At 36.7% G+C, this 17,099-nt stretch overlaps 1 protein-coding gene across 1 annotated transcript in view; it reads left to right on the top strand.

Annotated features, from left to right (window-relative positions):
• The window catches only part of LOC140145293 (uncharacterized), a 54,912-nt gene extending 47,246 nt beyond the window's left edge, over positions 1 to 7,666 (top strand). The window contains exons 8-10 of the mRNA XM_072167052.1: positions 204 to 477; positions 6,148 to 6,300; positions 6,961 to 7,666. Coding sequence (XP_072023153.1) covers positions 204 to 477; positions 6,148 to 6,300; positions 6,961 to 7,007 — 474 coding nt within the window. The 3' untranslated portion in view covers positions 7,008 to 7,666. The remainder of the gene's footprint in view (positions 1 to 203; positions 478 to 6,147; positions 6,301 to 6,960) is intronic.
• Positions 7,667 to 17,099: the final 9,433 nt, after the last annotated feature.

Genomic DNA, 17,099 nt, shown 5'->3' with positions numbered 1-17,099 from the left:
AAAAGCTACAAAAATATCCTGCTATACATTAACTCTTTGCAAACTTAGACACATTATAGCTAGCAGGGATATACTTTAGCAATAACCCAACAGTCAATGGCTGGTAACTTTGCTGTCTATCAGGGTTATAACATGGACATTACCAGCCCAACAGCCTAGTTGCAATTTATGCTCAATTTACAATTTTTCCTTCATCCATGCAGGCCCAGGATGGCACCATTGACTTTCAAGTAATCCAACCAGATTGGACAACTTATTGTACTTCTATGGCAAGAGATGGTGAATGGGCAGATCATATTGTCGTCACTGCAACTGCCCATCTTTTGCAGAGAGACATACTCATAGTAACCAGTTCCCCACAAGGAGCAGACAACGATGATCCTTCTATTAGGATTTCATGCAGTACAGATGGTTCCAAGCAGCCTTTACTCCTGGGACATGTGTGGGAATTCCACTACCAGAGTCTTTGGAGAGTTGGTATGTTGCTATTACTGTAATGCTGGTTTCATACTTTTTGTCGCTTGTCGCTGAGCGTTGTCACACATACTTTCTGCAAGCGGAGCGGCATGTCGCTGAGCGGCAGCACTATGAAAACCTATGTTGCCACTCAGCACCGCCAATAGTCAATTCCTGTTCTCATACGTCAGAGTGGCGCCGCTCCCGAGATGACTTGAATTCAACTCCAATTGATCTGACACTTGAGCCAAGCGGTGGATTGATCGATATATCGGGTTGGCTCTGGTCACCTCTTGCATTTCTGGTGCAACTGTTGTTATGGTCACTATAAAATGACCCAGGCCAAAATCACCTGCTTCCGAGTTCATCATGCATCAGCAAACACACAAACACACTGTTTATTATATACAACAACATTAATTAATTTTATTAATTTTATTTTTTATTAATTTTATTAAATTTATTAATCAGTGCAGTATGGCTGTTAAACAACTAACAATACAGAATCATACAATAATTAAACTTAGCAATATTACACAGATGTCTGTTAACTACAATTACTTATCTAAGCCTATTGATCTTGATTAGCTGAAGATCTGATGAGATTCCTTTGATGGTCTCAGTTCTTGATCCAAGATCCCGCAATGTCTGAGATCCTGTCTATCCAAGGTAAATCCCTGGTTTACCACAATCTCAGTCCAAAGTCCTGATGACTATATTTTCACTATCCTAGCTGCTATTATAGTGTTCTCCAAATGGTCTTCTATGTTGACCGTAAACTCCTCTCTTGGAGATCTCTTGAGCAAGCGTTCTGCTCCACTTGACAGACTGTGCCGGCCACCATCTTGAATTTCTGGGTGAAAATGATGCCGTAATGTCAAACTAATGTCAGAATCGGAATCCTTGTACTCGACATATCCGAAAAAGTGTCTTTGTGCATGATTATAGGTGCTCTGGTTCAAAACTTAAATTTTCAAAATGGTGGCGGCGGCCATTTTGGATTTTGGCCTCTAGCGAAAAATGCCGGGATTTTCGCGAGGGACATGGTGGCTATTTTTTTCTAAATGGTCCATAGAAGTCGAATCAATCATCAAACCTTACTAGCCAGAGAGTGGTCACCAAATTGAACTTTTTCCCCTAACTAGGTCCTTGCATCATCTCTAGGCGTTAGGCGGCTTTTATTTGCACAATTGGACGCTCAAAACCAGCTATGTCACGATTTAGGAGCAATTTAGTATGAGGTTTTCAGGCCTCACTCACATTCACGCGCTCTATTGAATTTTGGCTATTTTATTAGGATTTGTAAATCAATTTCTTTTGTTTTTCATTGTATTATGAGGAAAATTATGAGAAACGAAAATAAGCATGTAGAAAAAAAGGTATTCTTATGTTTGACTTTGTTTTATTAGGTTTTGTAAAACTATTTCTTTTGTTTTTCATTGTATCATGAGGGAAATTATGAGAAATGAAAATAAGCATCTAGAAAAAACTTATTCTTATGTTTGACGTTGTTTTATTACGATTTGTAAATCTATTTCTTTGGTTTTTCCATTGTATTATGTGGAAAATTATGAGAAATGAAAATAAGCATATAGAAAAAAGGTATTCTTATGTTTGACTTTGTTTTATTAGGTTTTGTAAATCTATTTCTTTTGTTTTTCATTGTATTATGAGGAAAATTATGAGAAATTGAAAATAAGAATCTAGAAAAAAGCTATTCTTATGTTTGACTTTGTTTTATTAGGATTTATAAATATCTATTACTTTTGTTTTTCATTGTATTATGAGGAAAATTATGAGAAAAGAAAATAAGCATGTCAAAAAAGAGGTATTCTTATGTTTGACTTTATTTTATTAGGATTTTCAAATCTATTTCTTTTGTTTTTCATTGTATTATGAGGAAAATTATGAGAAATGAAAATAAGCATGTAGAAAAAAAAGTATTCTTTTGTTTGACTTTGTTTTATTAGGTTTTGTAAATCTATTTCTTTTGTTTTTCATTGTCTTATGAGGAAAATTATGAGAAATGAAAATAAGCATGTAGAAAAAGAGGTATTCTTATGTTTGACCTTGTTTTATTAGGATTTGTAAATATATTTCTTTTGTTTTCATTGTATTATGAGGAAAGTTATGAGAATTGAGAATAGGCATCTAGAAAAAAACTTATCCTTATGTTTGACTTTGTTTTATTAGGATATGTAAATCTATTTCTTTTGTTTTTCATTGTATTATGAGGAAAATTATGAGAATCCGAAATAATCCTAGGAAAAAATATCTGTATGTGATTTTCAATTTTTTTTTTCATTGATGGGAGTTGAAGTAAGCATCTCGAAATTTTTTAATTTGTTTTATGATGCTTTTAAAATGTAGACTTTCAAAAGCTAGATCTTCATAATTATGTTTTGTGTATTGTGTTTACTTTATCCCGCATTATCGGTATATTGTTTAATGTCACAAATGATTATGAGGTATTAGGGTTTCTTTTCGAAACATGTCCGGGTTTTTTCCGACCCTAAATCGTGCCGTATCTACTCAAAACACCAGGTTGGTGCTAGCGGCTACCCAAAGATGTCCGACCAAATCCTGACCATGACTTGGCTCGTTGGATTCGTCTATAGTCAAAATTGTATTCATCTATTGCTATGGTAGTTAATCCGATTAACTACGTCAATTCGCCAGCGTATACCCGATATATGTTGGGGTTGCCTATAGCCTATTATGTTTAAAATTCAATTTGCTACTAATAAGTCATGTGGTCCAATGGATTAGCGCGCTGGGCTTGAGTATTCTGTATGTAGCCGCGGCGTGGGTTCGAGGCCCACTTCTGACGAACTGAAATTCCCTTTTTTAATTTCATATTATGGAAATGGGACTGGGCGAAATAATGTATGACGTAGGGAGGAGTGACCCCGGGCTGATTGCATGCAAAACAAATCACTAGATGACTGACTATAGGACATAGCGCCACCACACGAGCGTTGATTAAGTATGTGGCCTCACTGCGATGCATAGCTACGTAAAAACGTACGGTCTACGTCTACGTTTGGAAAATCGCAATCTCTCAAATATTGAGGTATGCACGTATATAGGAAGAAGAAGGGAAATCCATTCACAATGCTACTAGCCTCGGATTTCACGCGTTGATCTTGAAAACAAATTCAGCCGGAAGTAAAAAATTGTGAAATCAAAACGGAAATTCTGACAAAACTATGATAGGTCACGGTGAAGTGCGTTAGAAAGTTGGGGAAAATCCTTCATTGGCGAACTATATAAGCCTATAAGCCTATAAAATCGAAAATCCTACACTAAATGACTGAATTTCACGCCAAAGTTTAACAACAGGATTTGAAAAAAAAATCAGTATCGAGCATTAAACAGCCTGTCTCAAAAAAAATTGTGCAAGTAAAAAGCGCCCTCTTTGGCAATTATAAAATACCGTTGTGACATGATGCTTACATCAACGTCAAGGGCACAGTCTTAGCTCTCACATACCGTTTGTTCTGTTCAATTTGCTCTTTTTAATCTCGAGATATGTTTAGTTAACGACGAAAGGGTAAAATCACAATTGTGCCACTTTTACTAGGAATAGGGCTGCACATGTAAATCAATGCTAGCTGATGTTGATGCGTCTAATGCACTTCCCCCTTCGGAGCTCGTGCATTAGACGCATCAACACCAGCGCGCATGCATTATTTTGTCTAATTTCATTAATTTGTCAAATTTCATGAACTTGTCAAAGTTCATTAACCTATAACTTTGCAATATTTGTTTGTCTTTTAACATGTCTTGAATAACAAAGAAAACAGTATTTACCATGGTAAAATCATTGACATGCACATGTATTTAATTTTACAGCAGAATGTGAAATATTCATTTATCGTTTAATTTGTCGTAAGTAGAAAAAGAGAATCATTATACCTTTATCATGATAAAACACTAAAACATTTTTGTATTGTTGTGTAATTGATGCATTCTTTTGATTTCATGAAGGAACTCTTGATAAACTTGATGCTATCATTGATTTACATGTACAGCCCTATTCCCTAGTAAAAGTGGCACAATTGTGATTTTACCCTTTCGTTGTTAAGTAAGCATATCTCGAGATCAAAACAAGCAAATTGAACAGACTAAACGGCATTAGAGAGCTAAGACTATGCCCGTGACGTTGATGTAAGCATTATGTCACATTGACATTTTCTAATTGCCAAAGAGGGCGCTTTTCACTTGCACAATTTTTTTTGAGACAGGCTGTAGTTTTTTCCTGACATTAACTGAAAAAATGAAAATTGTTGCTTTTCATTTGGCCGAGAAAATTAATTTGACATTGAAAAGGTGTAACTCAAAATTGATCGTTTGTATTGCCTCATGACTGAGTGAGCCTTGAACAACAATAGCCATCGGTTGACCACCGTTCTGAGTGAGTGTACGTATACATGTGCCCCAGGGATCAGTCTTGAGGCCACTTCTTTTTAACATTTACACCAATGATCTTCATCTGCATTTAAATTCCAAAGTTAATCAATATGCTGATGATAGTTTTATTTCCCGCACAATTAACAATGATTCCGATGTTGCTATTCTTCAAAATGATTTGAATACACTCGATTGGTGGTCGGAAAACAATGCTCTTCAGTTAAATCCTCTGAAATGTCAAGTTATGTGTATTTGCCGTCGCAGAAAGAAACCTTCACCAGTTTATTATGTTTCAAATACCCAGCTTTCAGAAGCTTCTAGTTTACGTCTCCTTGGGGTTCAGGTATCTTCTGACCTCTCTTGGAATGAACATGTGTCCAATGTTACAAAAAAGTGCAATAGACTCATAGGCTTCCTCAGGACTGTTGTTGGTAAACAAAACATCAAAACATCCTGCTCACACTTTATCGTTCTCTTGTTTTACCGGTCATAGATTTTTGTTCACCAGTTTGGTTTGTATACCGTAAAAATCACATTAATAATTTGGAACTTATCCAAAGGAGGGCATCAAGATTTATTTTGGGTCAGAGAAGGGGGGATCAATCTTACAGGGAGCGTCTTCAACAACTCAATCTTATGGATCTTAATAACAGGAGGAAATATTTATCTATTTGTTTTGCTTGCCAGTGTATTTCAAATTCAAATTCTTATGTCTTTCATTTCAGCAACTGGATTGTAAACATTCGCCATCTTGACAATTTGCTTTTTAACAATCACATCACCCCAAAAACCGATAGTTTTAAATATACCATCAGTGTCAATTTTCCCCGTCTTTGGAATGCACTTCCAGTGTCCATCAGGGATCAGTTTATTTTGTATAAAAATATGAGGCCTTTCAAAAGCCACCTTAAAACACATTTTATTGAAATGACTATGCAAGAGCTGGAGCTGGTCTCCTAAATTTTATGTTATTGTTGATGAAATATGTGTAATGTGTAATGTGTAATATGTAACTTATTCTAAATGTGCAATATTTAATATTTATGTTTTGAGTTCACTTGTCTCGGTGGGTTGGAGGGGTCACACCCCTCGGGTGATAGTGTTCACGCTCCTGGCTCCTCCTGGCTAGCCCACCGGGACAATATTTTATAATTTTTATTTTATGACATGCTTTGTATGTGTATTTTTGATGTATTTTAGCCAGTTATGTAAATTAAAAAAATTAAAAATATTTGCAAACAACGATCATTTTGAAATTTACTCTTCTCCTCTTATCAGTTCGCGAAGAATCTGATTCGCGGCGTAGATCAAGTAGGAAACGAAGACGATCTCCTGTCGACAGATTAGATGACACCGATGACTCGTCTTCACGGACCAGTGGTAGCATTCACGAGTTTCGACCAACGGATGATGAGGGTCAAATCGAACAAGGTAGATTTCATACATTGCTATCCGATTTGTCGTATGGTGAAAACTTTGTTTCTATATACTTTGACCCATCACCGAAACAGTTTTATTATAAGTTGCAAGACAGTTGATAAATCATTGCGCCCGCTGTTAAAAGAAATTAAACGTAGTCATGTGTATCGCAATGTCACATATAACATCTTTCATCACTTTCTCATATTCATCCCGATAACATCTGAGCAAAACAAACGGGTGTAATAATGACAACAAGCTGGTAATGAAGCTGTCAATCTGGTCACCTATCTGCAAGAGTTGGCATAAGGGTGGTATTTAATGAACCAGTGGCTGCGTTTCTTCAAGCACTTACAAGTGTAAAACATCAGTTTTGTTGTAGTACTTCTGCTATGAGTTTTTAAGCATACGGGGTTAACAAACTTTGAACCAAATATTTGGCATGTTTTTAAGTTTTCCACGCTCCAGAGTTCATAATACACCATAATTATGTGACACAGCCCCTCCCCATACACATACACACACCCCTTATACCCCATCCCACACCCATAATACAGTTTTACTGTAGTTCTGGTAATATATCTATAAATACAATGCATGTACATTTTAATATAAAAGCAAATATTTCCATTATCTAATTTACTTTTATTTATTGACTAATTATTATTTCAGGTGACATATTTGACTGGAATAACACATCATGGTGTCGGATATCATGACATAATTGAAGAAGGGTTCGCTTGGATTTATCAATTATGCGCCATTCCCTACCTTTCACTATCAATACGGAATGTGGCTCAAGTACTCAAGAGAATAATGATTATAAAAGTATTTATATGCAGGAGGAAAACAGTTTATCCGGTGAAACCTGCGAGAGCGGGTACGGACTGGAAACAAAATTCACAGTCGGCGCTCGAACTCGGGACATCAGTGGTGCATTCAGTGGCGTAGATTTCTTTTTGACATGGGGGGTGGTTGGAAAACATTCTTGAAATATAGTGCATCCGGCATCTTTTGGCGACCAAATAAGTTTATGGTACAAATGCGCGTGAAGCGCGCAAAATGTTTGCCATTTAGAAGCTAAATTGATGAAATATTGTGCAAAAGTGGAATCAATTCGCGCATAGCGCGAAAACAATTGGGCTTTGGGGGCTAAAATGGCTAACTATGAGGTTCATTTGGTCAGAAACCCACATACAGGCGTCAACATTGGCATGATTGGGGCATGATTGTATGGACCATGTATATACTCGTAATTAACCTTGAAACAACTTTCTGTCAAGAAAACCTGATTTTCCTCTATTTATTTAGTCTAAATTAGGTTTGAAATTGCAATTCTAAAGTCATGATAGTTGCAATGCTTTATAGGATTCACTAGTTCCAGATCATGTACAGGAGTATCAGATTAGGACCAGTTCCAGTTGCGGTATTTTGCCCCCCCCCCCCGGTATTTTGCTCCAACTGATCATTACGTAATCGAGCGACCAAGAAGTAAATAAAATCATAATCTATCGCTACCATTTCGTAGACAGTGGCGTAACTACCGGGGGGCAGAGGGGGGCAACGTGCGCCCCTCCAAGCGATGAAAGTCAAAATTTTCAGCATAAAATCAACTGAAAGAACATTTTAACACAGATATTCTAGTTACCAAAATTAATTAGTGGTATGCCATATTTGTCCAAAATTTCGCGCGCTCGCAGTTGTTTCAAGAATTGCCCGCTTCTAAGATATTCACGGGGGGCGCAAATTTTGTTTCTTGCCCCGGGCGCTACAAACCCTAGTTACGCCACTGTTCGTAGAGCACCCCTCCCATACCCTATCTCTTTATAAATATTGATTATGTTACCTTTACCATATGAAGCATGATTGAAGCCTGCGTGAACTTGGCATCTGGATCCTGGTGACTCACAGTATGGACACCTGCCGTCACGTGTCCAAGAATGATACACATCTCATGGTCATCAGCAGCCTCCAGTCGCTCCCAATCTCGCATCGAATTATCCTCATCATACATTAGTTCATTTGCGTATATGCAGTTGATTAATTGTTATATGTATTTTATACGTAAACCATATTTCATTTCTATAACTGGAAAGGTAAATTTGTTAGCATACGAGTTGAGCGGGGGGATGATAATCATAGCTGGACCGTATTTACCTTCCGCCTCGTAGCTCTTCATTATCTGAACGACAAGCACGGGTTGATCTGACATGATAGTAATCACAGAGTTACCGGTGACATCATCTTCAAACCAAGTTTCAGCTTCAATCGCAACACTACCACCATTCGATATGTTCATTGTTTACGTATTATGGGAAACAACTCGGTAAACGTAACCAGATGTCCTATCCAAAAATGGTGCTAGGACGGTATCATTTCAAATAAACCATCTCCTCCAAATAGTCCTACAGGTACTTGAGTGTAAACGCCTGATATCACAGATACTGGTTCCGTGCTCTCTATGAAAGTTCCAGTAAGGTCTTCAGATGCCTTACCATTGAATTGATAGCTTTCATATACGCCTCTAGGGCAATTTTAAATATTTCTCCAGCGTTGGTTCTTATGTTTAACACAGACCACAGACCATCCCTGCACAGACCCAGTATGCAAAGCAGAAACACGGAAAAATGCAAGATAAGACGGATCGTTGGGTTCATAAGTAACAACATAGTATTGCTTTCCAAGTTCAGCGGTCGGTAAAACGAGGAAGCCATCGCCTGCCTGACTATAATTGTTATCAATACAATGTATAGACACGATATCTGAAGATGTGACTTTGATGGTTGCGTTACTTTTACCACTGGTAATAAGACGAATTGATGTTGGTAGGTCAATTGAAGCATGTCGGTAACGTGTCACAGTACTGGTGTGTTCGAAACCAGTCCCAATAACGCTTACATTGACACTAACCAGTGGACTTCGGGTATATATATAAATGCGCATGTGACATCTACAAGTCGCCATACCGTGTTCAACGATGTAAGGTACCCGGATGTGCACAAATTCCAACGCAAAAGTAAGGCGAAAATGACAGGTTACAAGGTTAAAATTTTGCAAAATAGTGGCATTTTTGGGCAAAATAATTTGAGATTCATAAACTCTTTATTTGATTTTCCATTACGGAAAAAAAAAAAATTATGACGGAAAAGCTGGAGATATAGCTGATTTGAAGTTATATTTCATTATTTCCGTGCTAAATGGGCGTGGCAATTGGTCATATTGATGACGAAATGTGATTCTTACTGGCATTAAGGTCAGAACTGGGTACCTGCCGATGATGTTATTTGATAATGTTTGCACGTGGAACTTAGGGGCTGTCATTTTTTTTGGATTTATTTATTTGGGAGTCAAGATGTTTGCCGCCAATGATCATAATCTGTCCCTAATTTTAATCAATTATAACGTAAATTGAGGAAACCATAACTTTAGCCCTTTTCGGTATAATGCTCAAACTAATAGGCTAGATGTCCCCGCCCGACCACCTCAATTCTAAACTCATTCTTCGCAAATTGACAAAAAACAAATTCAAAATGTGTTTTAAACCTTTTGTGTATGCTAATCTGTACGCCCTTTGTCACCCTTGTGACGTACAATTTAGAGTATAAACACGTAGATGATGTACATGATCTAATCATACCGGCTGGAAGATGTTGAGGAAGACTCGTATGCTATACATCACGCTCATATATGACAATATGATACAATCACGTATTGATGCATGGTTGTATTTTTATTCAGCTAGTTTAGGATCTAGATTTTATAATTATTGTTATGGTATATTGTAATTGTATTTAATTTTGTTCAGTTTGATTCAACCGGCTTATAAAGTTTTACTTTACACGGAAGGGAAAGTTAGCAAAAACAATTAATTTATGAGTGTAAAAGGGGAGGGTTGGTTTTGGGGAAGGAGGGGGGGGGCAAATAATATTTATAAAATTATAAGTAAGGCGAAGAGAAACCCTGTTCTACGGGCGAACGGACCTTTCAAGTAGGGTCGATTTCGGTCGGTTGGTATTAAAAAAAAAAAATTTTAAATAACCCAAAAAAAACGCATTCTTCACTCAGTGATGATAATTTGTGGAGGGAACATGCCTGCTTTTCAAGTTTTTCTTCTAACAGTAGGGGGGTTGCAATCTTGATTCGTAATTCTGTGTCTGTGGTTTTTCATTCACAATACAGTGATCCAAATGGGAGATTTTTGATTATTTCAATTGAAATAAATGGTTTATCTGTTGTTTTGGTTAATATATAGGCCTATGCCCCTAACAACGATGATCCTGAATTTTTTCTGGATGTTTTTGCCAAAGTGGACCATATTAATTATTCTTCCTTAATCATTGGTGGTGACTTTAATGCAGTCCTTGGTCCACTGGATTATCAAGTAGCTGGGCAGATTATTACCACAATTGTGCATTTGGTGATACAAGCACCAAAATTGGCACACATGCTTCTGTTGGGTCACTAAATACAAAAATCTGGTTTCTGAATGTGAAGCAACATCAGAAGATAAAGATGCTAGAGTAAACAACAACCACCATGAGCAAACAATGAAAGTACAACCGTTCTTTGACAAAGCTTGGAACCTAACCAAAGTTCTTCAAGACATGGGCAATCCTTACTCCAGGATGAGTCAAGTGACTGGCTCTTAACATAAAGGACATTGCACAACCTAGTGTTCATGAACTACAGGGGTACTGAGATATTTTGTGAGTTTATGAATCGACTACAGAGCCAGGAACAAGACTTGTTCTATACATCCATCACAAAGAACACAATTAGCTTCTTCACTCAACAATGTACGTGCTGCCACTGATTCCAATCAGAAAGCCAGACTGTAATCTCTTCTCACAGCTCTTTAAATCATGCCAAAGTCGGCAGTGTGATATAAAGGAGTTCTTAATATGAAAACCAGCCAGTTCCTGCATCTCTGAGTGACACGGGATGGATTGGAAGCTATGTACACGTGCCCGAAATCTGGCCTTACTGACATTCTTCAATCTCAAGTGGTGTTCCCAAACAAAGAGCCAGAAGTAAAGGCTATCGTTGTTGATGGATCAGCATTGATAAACTGTCTGCCCTCACGTACACCAACAACATTTGACGAATATGCCAGAGTAACTGTCATCCCATATATACAAGCACTGTCTGAGAGGGTAACTGCAACTTTTGGTGGTTGTATGACCAATTAATTGTTGTAACATCAATATATGTCATTCAGTGGCGACCATCTAGGAATACAGTCGCCATCTTGGATTTTTTAAGTGTTTTATATTTCAGCTTGATAAGTGACACAAAGAAAGGTTACCTGCAACTTTTGGAGCTTGTATGACCAATAAATTCTTTGTAACATTAATTTGTGTCATTCATTGGCGGCCATCTTGAAAAAATGGCGGCCATGTTGGATTTTAATTTGGCTAACGTTGTTTTTGTATAAAGTGACTGTACCAATTTTGGTGCTTGTATCACTAAATGCACAATTGTGGCCATATAAGTCAATAATCTACCTAGCTAAAGGTGGTAGGCCTCGTCACTCAAATGTTAACTCTTTTAATGGAAGAATTTAATTTGTGTGATATTTGGAGAAGTTTTCATCCAAATTTGAGACAATACACTAGACACCAACGCACAGTGGGCCAGAATCGCCTCAAAGTGTGCCCAAATTATAAACGGACAATCAAACGCATACAAACACGGTGAAATGACTATATTAGGGGTTTTTGAGGCTGCAGAATTCAATGGAGGCATTTTTAAAAATGTATGACGTCATCAAAATGCTGAACGGTGATTGGTCGATTACTTTTACAACAGTATTTCAAATGACATATATTATAATTGTAATTGAAAAAGCAAAATAGGGGTTCCAAGGGGTGCGAAATTCAATGATGACATTTTGGAAAGCGTATGACGTCATTAATATGCTGATCTATGATTGGTCAATTATTCCTTCCACAGTTATTCAAATGGCTGTGTAAGAATTATTATCAAAACTAGCAAATCGGGGGGTTTTAAGGAATGCGGAATATAATAGAGCCATTTTCCAAGGCATATGACGTCATTAAAATACCTAGCCGTGATTGGCTAATTACTCGTACAACAGTAATTCAAATGTCCGATTGGAAAAGTATTATCAAATAGCATATTTAAGGTGGTACGAAAGGCAAAATCAAGTTGCTCTGATTGAGATTTAAATAGACTTGTTGCAGAGAGATATGCAAAATAATCTTAATTCTAAAATTTGAGCCAAATCGGACAAACGGTTTTTGAGATATTGCTGTTGAAAGATTTTTTGTATTCTATTGTTTTTGCCAATATATTGATGAAGTTAATGAGGAAAATTGGCAAAATGTGCTCATTAATATTAATTTTTCCCAATATTTTATGAATAAACCTTCATACTACTTTTACCTTTAAAATTTTGACCTGAAACTTTGCCAATGTGTCTCTATGACCTAAACCTTTAACATGTGATTTTCCCGCCCATCTAATTTGCATATTTGCATAATTAATTAACCTTAAGTATAATGCTAATTAATTATGCAAATATGCAAATTAGATGGGCGGGAAAATCACATGTTAATGTTTTAGGCCATAGAAACACATTGGCAAAGTTTCATGTCAAAATCATATAAAATAAAAGTAGTATGAATGTTTATTCATAAGATATTGGTATAATATTGGCAAACATGAATATTCATGAGCACATTTTGCCAATTTTCCTCATTAACTTCATCAATATATTGGCAAAAACAATAGAATACAAAGAAACTAAAAACATGTATATCTTGACAACCGTATGTCCGATTTCCTTCAAACAAAAACTATTTTGCTCAGTGTATTTAGCTTAACTTATTCAATCTATTCAAATGGTTCTAACTTCAGTTTCTGTTTTCCAGAAACATCGTTTCGAACCCCCTTAAGGTTATACTGACTGCAAAATTCACTGACAGCATTTTTTTTATAATAAAGTATGTATGACAAATGATGACATTTTAATTGTTTAATATTTAGCAAACAAACAACCAGTCAGACTATAATGTATACATGGACTCCAAAACTTTCTTAACTTAATTTTGGCTCTAATTTGCATTGTGCAACACATCAATGTACCAATTTCCTTGAAAAAGCAACCAATTTTGCCCAAATTGGGTGCTTTTACCAACATGTTTCTCAAAATACACAATGATACTGGGCGCTTTTGTCTGTGGTGAAAACGCACCCATCTGTATACCAATATTGGCGAAAAAGCACCCCAAAAGGCAAGCACATGTATCTATATACCATGTCAATGGCAGACCCCCACCGTGGATGTTACAACTTATTAAACCTCAACATCATCACAAACGACACTAAAATGATATAATCTGATTCGTTCACTAAATATGCCCAATACTGAAATGTGAATTAGAATTTTATTAAAGTAGACGTAATCCCAAATCTAGATATCACGTTTAAAACTGGCAGAATGCGGGGTTCTTGTATGTCTTGCATGAGTTTCTTTTTGTGTTAAAAAGTTGCTAACATCATCAGAAAAGGTCAGTTATCCATCGAGCCATTATCCTTGTTCTTCGCGAGGAATGCGTATTCCGTTTGCGAACTCTTATTCCACATTTCTCTCAGTTTGTACAGAAACGTTTTTTGACGTTGAAATTGCCTGTTGATAAATTCTTCTAAAAAGGAACTCTCTATGCAATGATGGCTAATTAATGAAGTTCATGATCAATATCTGTTTGATGTATCAATATCATTAATGCAAATTATATATACGGTACCATATAATTTTGTATTCAAAGCTTCAGATACATTTCATTATGTACCTACTTAATTAAATTATTTGTTTTGTTGTTAATGCTTAAATTTTGTCTATATATATATGATTATGAAAATATTGCAATTAAATGTGAAATCATGTGTGAATAAATGAATCGAATGAATAAATGAAATAATTGTTTCCTGGATAAAACATGATAAGCCATGACAAAAGCTTAAAATGATCCTTCACACAGGTAAACGATATGCAATTTCAGCCAGTGTATTTAAAACTTATGCGGTTCAGGTCTCCCATCAGTCTATTTATAGAACAAGGTGTGGTTTGGGTTGTTTTGTATACATGGAGTGCAGCACGGTACGCGGTAGGATACATATCTTTTTTCACGTGAACTTTTAAACAATTTTGTCGCGTATTTTTACTCAGTGCCGCTTGAAAAAGGGGGGTTCCCGGGACAATGTTACCCTGGGGCCCGGGGAAACTCGGGGCCCGTAAAAAGTGAAGAAAAGATACTTTACTATGGGGCAGTAAAAAAAGAAAAAGGACACCAGGGGCCCGTATAAAAGATTCAGAAAAGATACATTTTGCAATTAAGGCACTTTGATTTACTACGGGCCGACAAAGGTCTCTTTTCTTCAGGCCTAAGGTATATCTCTTCTTTGCCTTTTATAGCCCTCCGAGGTCTCTTTTTTTTCAAATTTTTATGGGTCCATTAAGGTATCCTTTCTTTGCTTTTTTATGCTTGTTTACATACTCACTAAGGTCTCTTTTCTTTCATTTACGGGCCTATGGTATCTTTTCGTTGCCTTTACGGGTCCATTATAAGGTCTGTTTTCTTTGCTTTTCTTTACGTCCCATAAAAAGCAAATGGATAAAGTAATGATTGGCCCGTAAAAACAAAGAAAAGCGATAAAAAATACAAGGTAGATTTTGAAGCATACACTATAATAAATATTTCACTTGAATTTACTCTTTGCTTTTGCCAAAATGATCATCGATATAATGAAAGCTTCGAGAAATCAGGGGAGTGCAGCTTAATCGTGGGAACACAAATTGCAAATTTTCGCGCGCATTGTGCCCTTCATTTGATCATTTATCTTAAAATTGGCAATTTTCCGCGCTTCGCACGGAGTTTGTTTCAATAAGTCCAATCTGGGAGCAAAAGTCGCTAAGTTCGAATTACAAATTTTCGCGCGCTTCGCTCGCATTTGTCCAATTCACCGGTTTATACTTGGATCATTTTAGCTTCAAATTGGCTTTAAATTGGCAAATTTGTTGCACTTCGCGTAGAAGTTGTTAAGAGAAACTTAATCTGGGAGCAAAATGCCGTTCAAATTGCAAATTTGTGCGTGCTTCGCGCGCATTTGTCTCCTTCAATGTTCATATTTGATTATAGACAGCTAAACATGCTACTTTGATCGCTGCAACATATATGTTCAAGGATTTTACACCAACCTCCCACCCCAGGTTAAAAGAAATTTATGCCAATGTTGCCTCCTTCCACTCTACACACACACACACACACTTATGAAGTCCTGCACCGTCATCACTGATCAAAGGGGCCCATGTCGTTCACATTGCCAAAAATAGGGCCTGCATTTCCTGTTTTTGCAGGTTTACATGGTACACTAATCACAAGATGTCTGACATGTGGTAACAAAGGCAACAGTCACTGCTATTTGATTACTTCGTCTGTGATTGGCCATCACTGTGATACAATGGTCAAAAAACCAATAGATGACTGAAATGTGGTAACAAAGGAACCAGTAACTGCAAGTTGATTAATTCCTGTATGACTGGCCATTCAATACATGCCTGTGATACACTATAGCCTTTTCAAAATCATTTGAATTGACTGAATTGAAATAATTGTTTCCTGGAACAATACATACAAAAGTATATGATCATTGGACCAGGACTGTGTGCAATGAAGTGGACTTTAAAACGGATTATAGATAGCTATTGTCAAGCTATTGTTATCAGGTTATGTTTTTATGGCCTTCGATTACATGCGGTAGAGTTGCATCTCTTTGCGTGATGTTTGTTTTCTTATTTTTACTCATGTTGCCCTATTCAAATATTTCTAAAGTTATGTGAAATAGAGTGCTTGCACGAATGGCATTAAAAAATCATCCTCCAGACAAGATCCATAAGATATGCTAATGCATGGAGTACAAAGATTTACTTTGATCTATACCAGATTACAGGTGATTGGTATTGTACTCCATGCATTTGCATATGTCTTCTGGAGCGTGTCTGGAGGATGTTTGAACTTACTCATGATCTTCCGTGCAAGCACCCTATGGTATCTTTTCGTTGCCTTTACGGGTCCAAAATGTCTATCCTTTGTAGAACATAATTTCAGGTGTAACGATGGTGATTTTGAAGTACACTATAATAAATATTTCACTTGAATTTACTCTTTGCATGAAAATATCAACATATGCAACTTCGAGAAAAACTGTACATGAAACCAATAACCTAATAATTACAATATGGATCATTTTTTAGCAGCCCTGTTGCAAAGAGTTTGGTCATCGGTTCCTTGTATAGTTTTTAATTTGCTTAGTTGTATTTCTCATGCACCGGTTTATAGAAATCATATAATTGGACACCAAAATTACCAAAATCAGACGTTGTTAAGGGAGGTCTAATGAGCGTGAACCTGGTTTGGATGCAGAGGGAGTGTGCCTGTAACAGACACAGCCACCAGAAAAGGACCAGCTCAGATCGCGCGCCAAATAAGTTTGCAGTCCAGAAATTTCTTTTTTTTTCTCAGCCTTGCAAAAAATAGGCAGAGGTGGGAATCGAACCCGGGACCTCGGTGTTGTAAAAACTACTGCGTTACCACTGAGCCAACTGACAATCAGCTATGAGAAGTTTGATAGTAATCCTTGATATTGCTGAATAGAATAAATCAATACTGATAGGTCTATTTATCTAATGTACTGATGTTATTCAAATTGGCCTATAAACTAGGAATATCATGTGAAATGACTATCAATCGATCAATCAATCAAGTTGTCAAGTTATCAACAATCACTAA

This window comes from Amphiura filiformis, unplaced genomic scaffold, assembly GCF_039555335.1.
Source record: "Amphiura filiformis unplaced genomic scaffold, Afil_fr2py scaffold_201, whole genome shotgun sequence".
NCBI classification, from domain to species: Eukaryota; Metazoa; Echinodermata; class Ophiuroidea; order Amphilepidida; family Amphiuridae; genus Amphiura; species Amphiura filiformis.
Note: the sequence above shows the minus strand (reverse complement) of the source record. Positions and strands in the feature narration are given on the sequence as shown.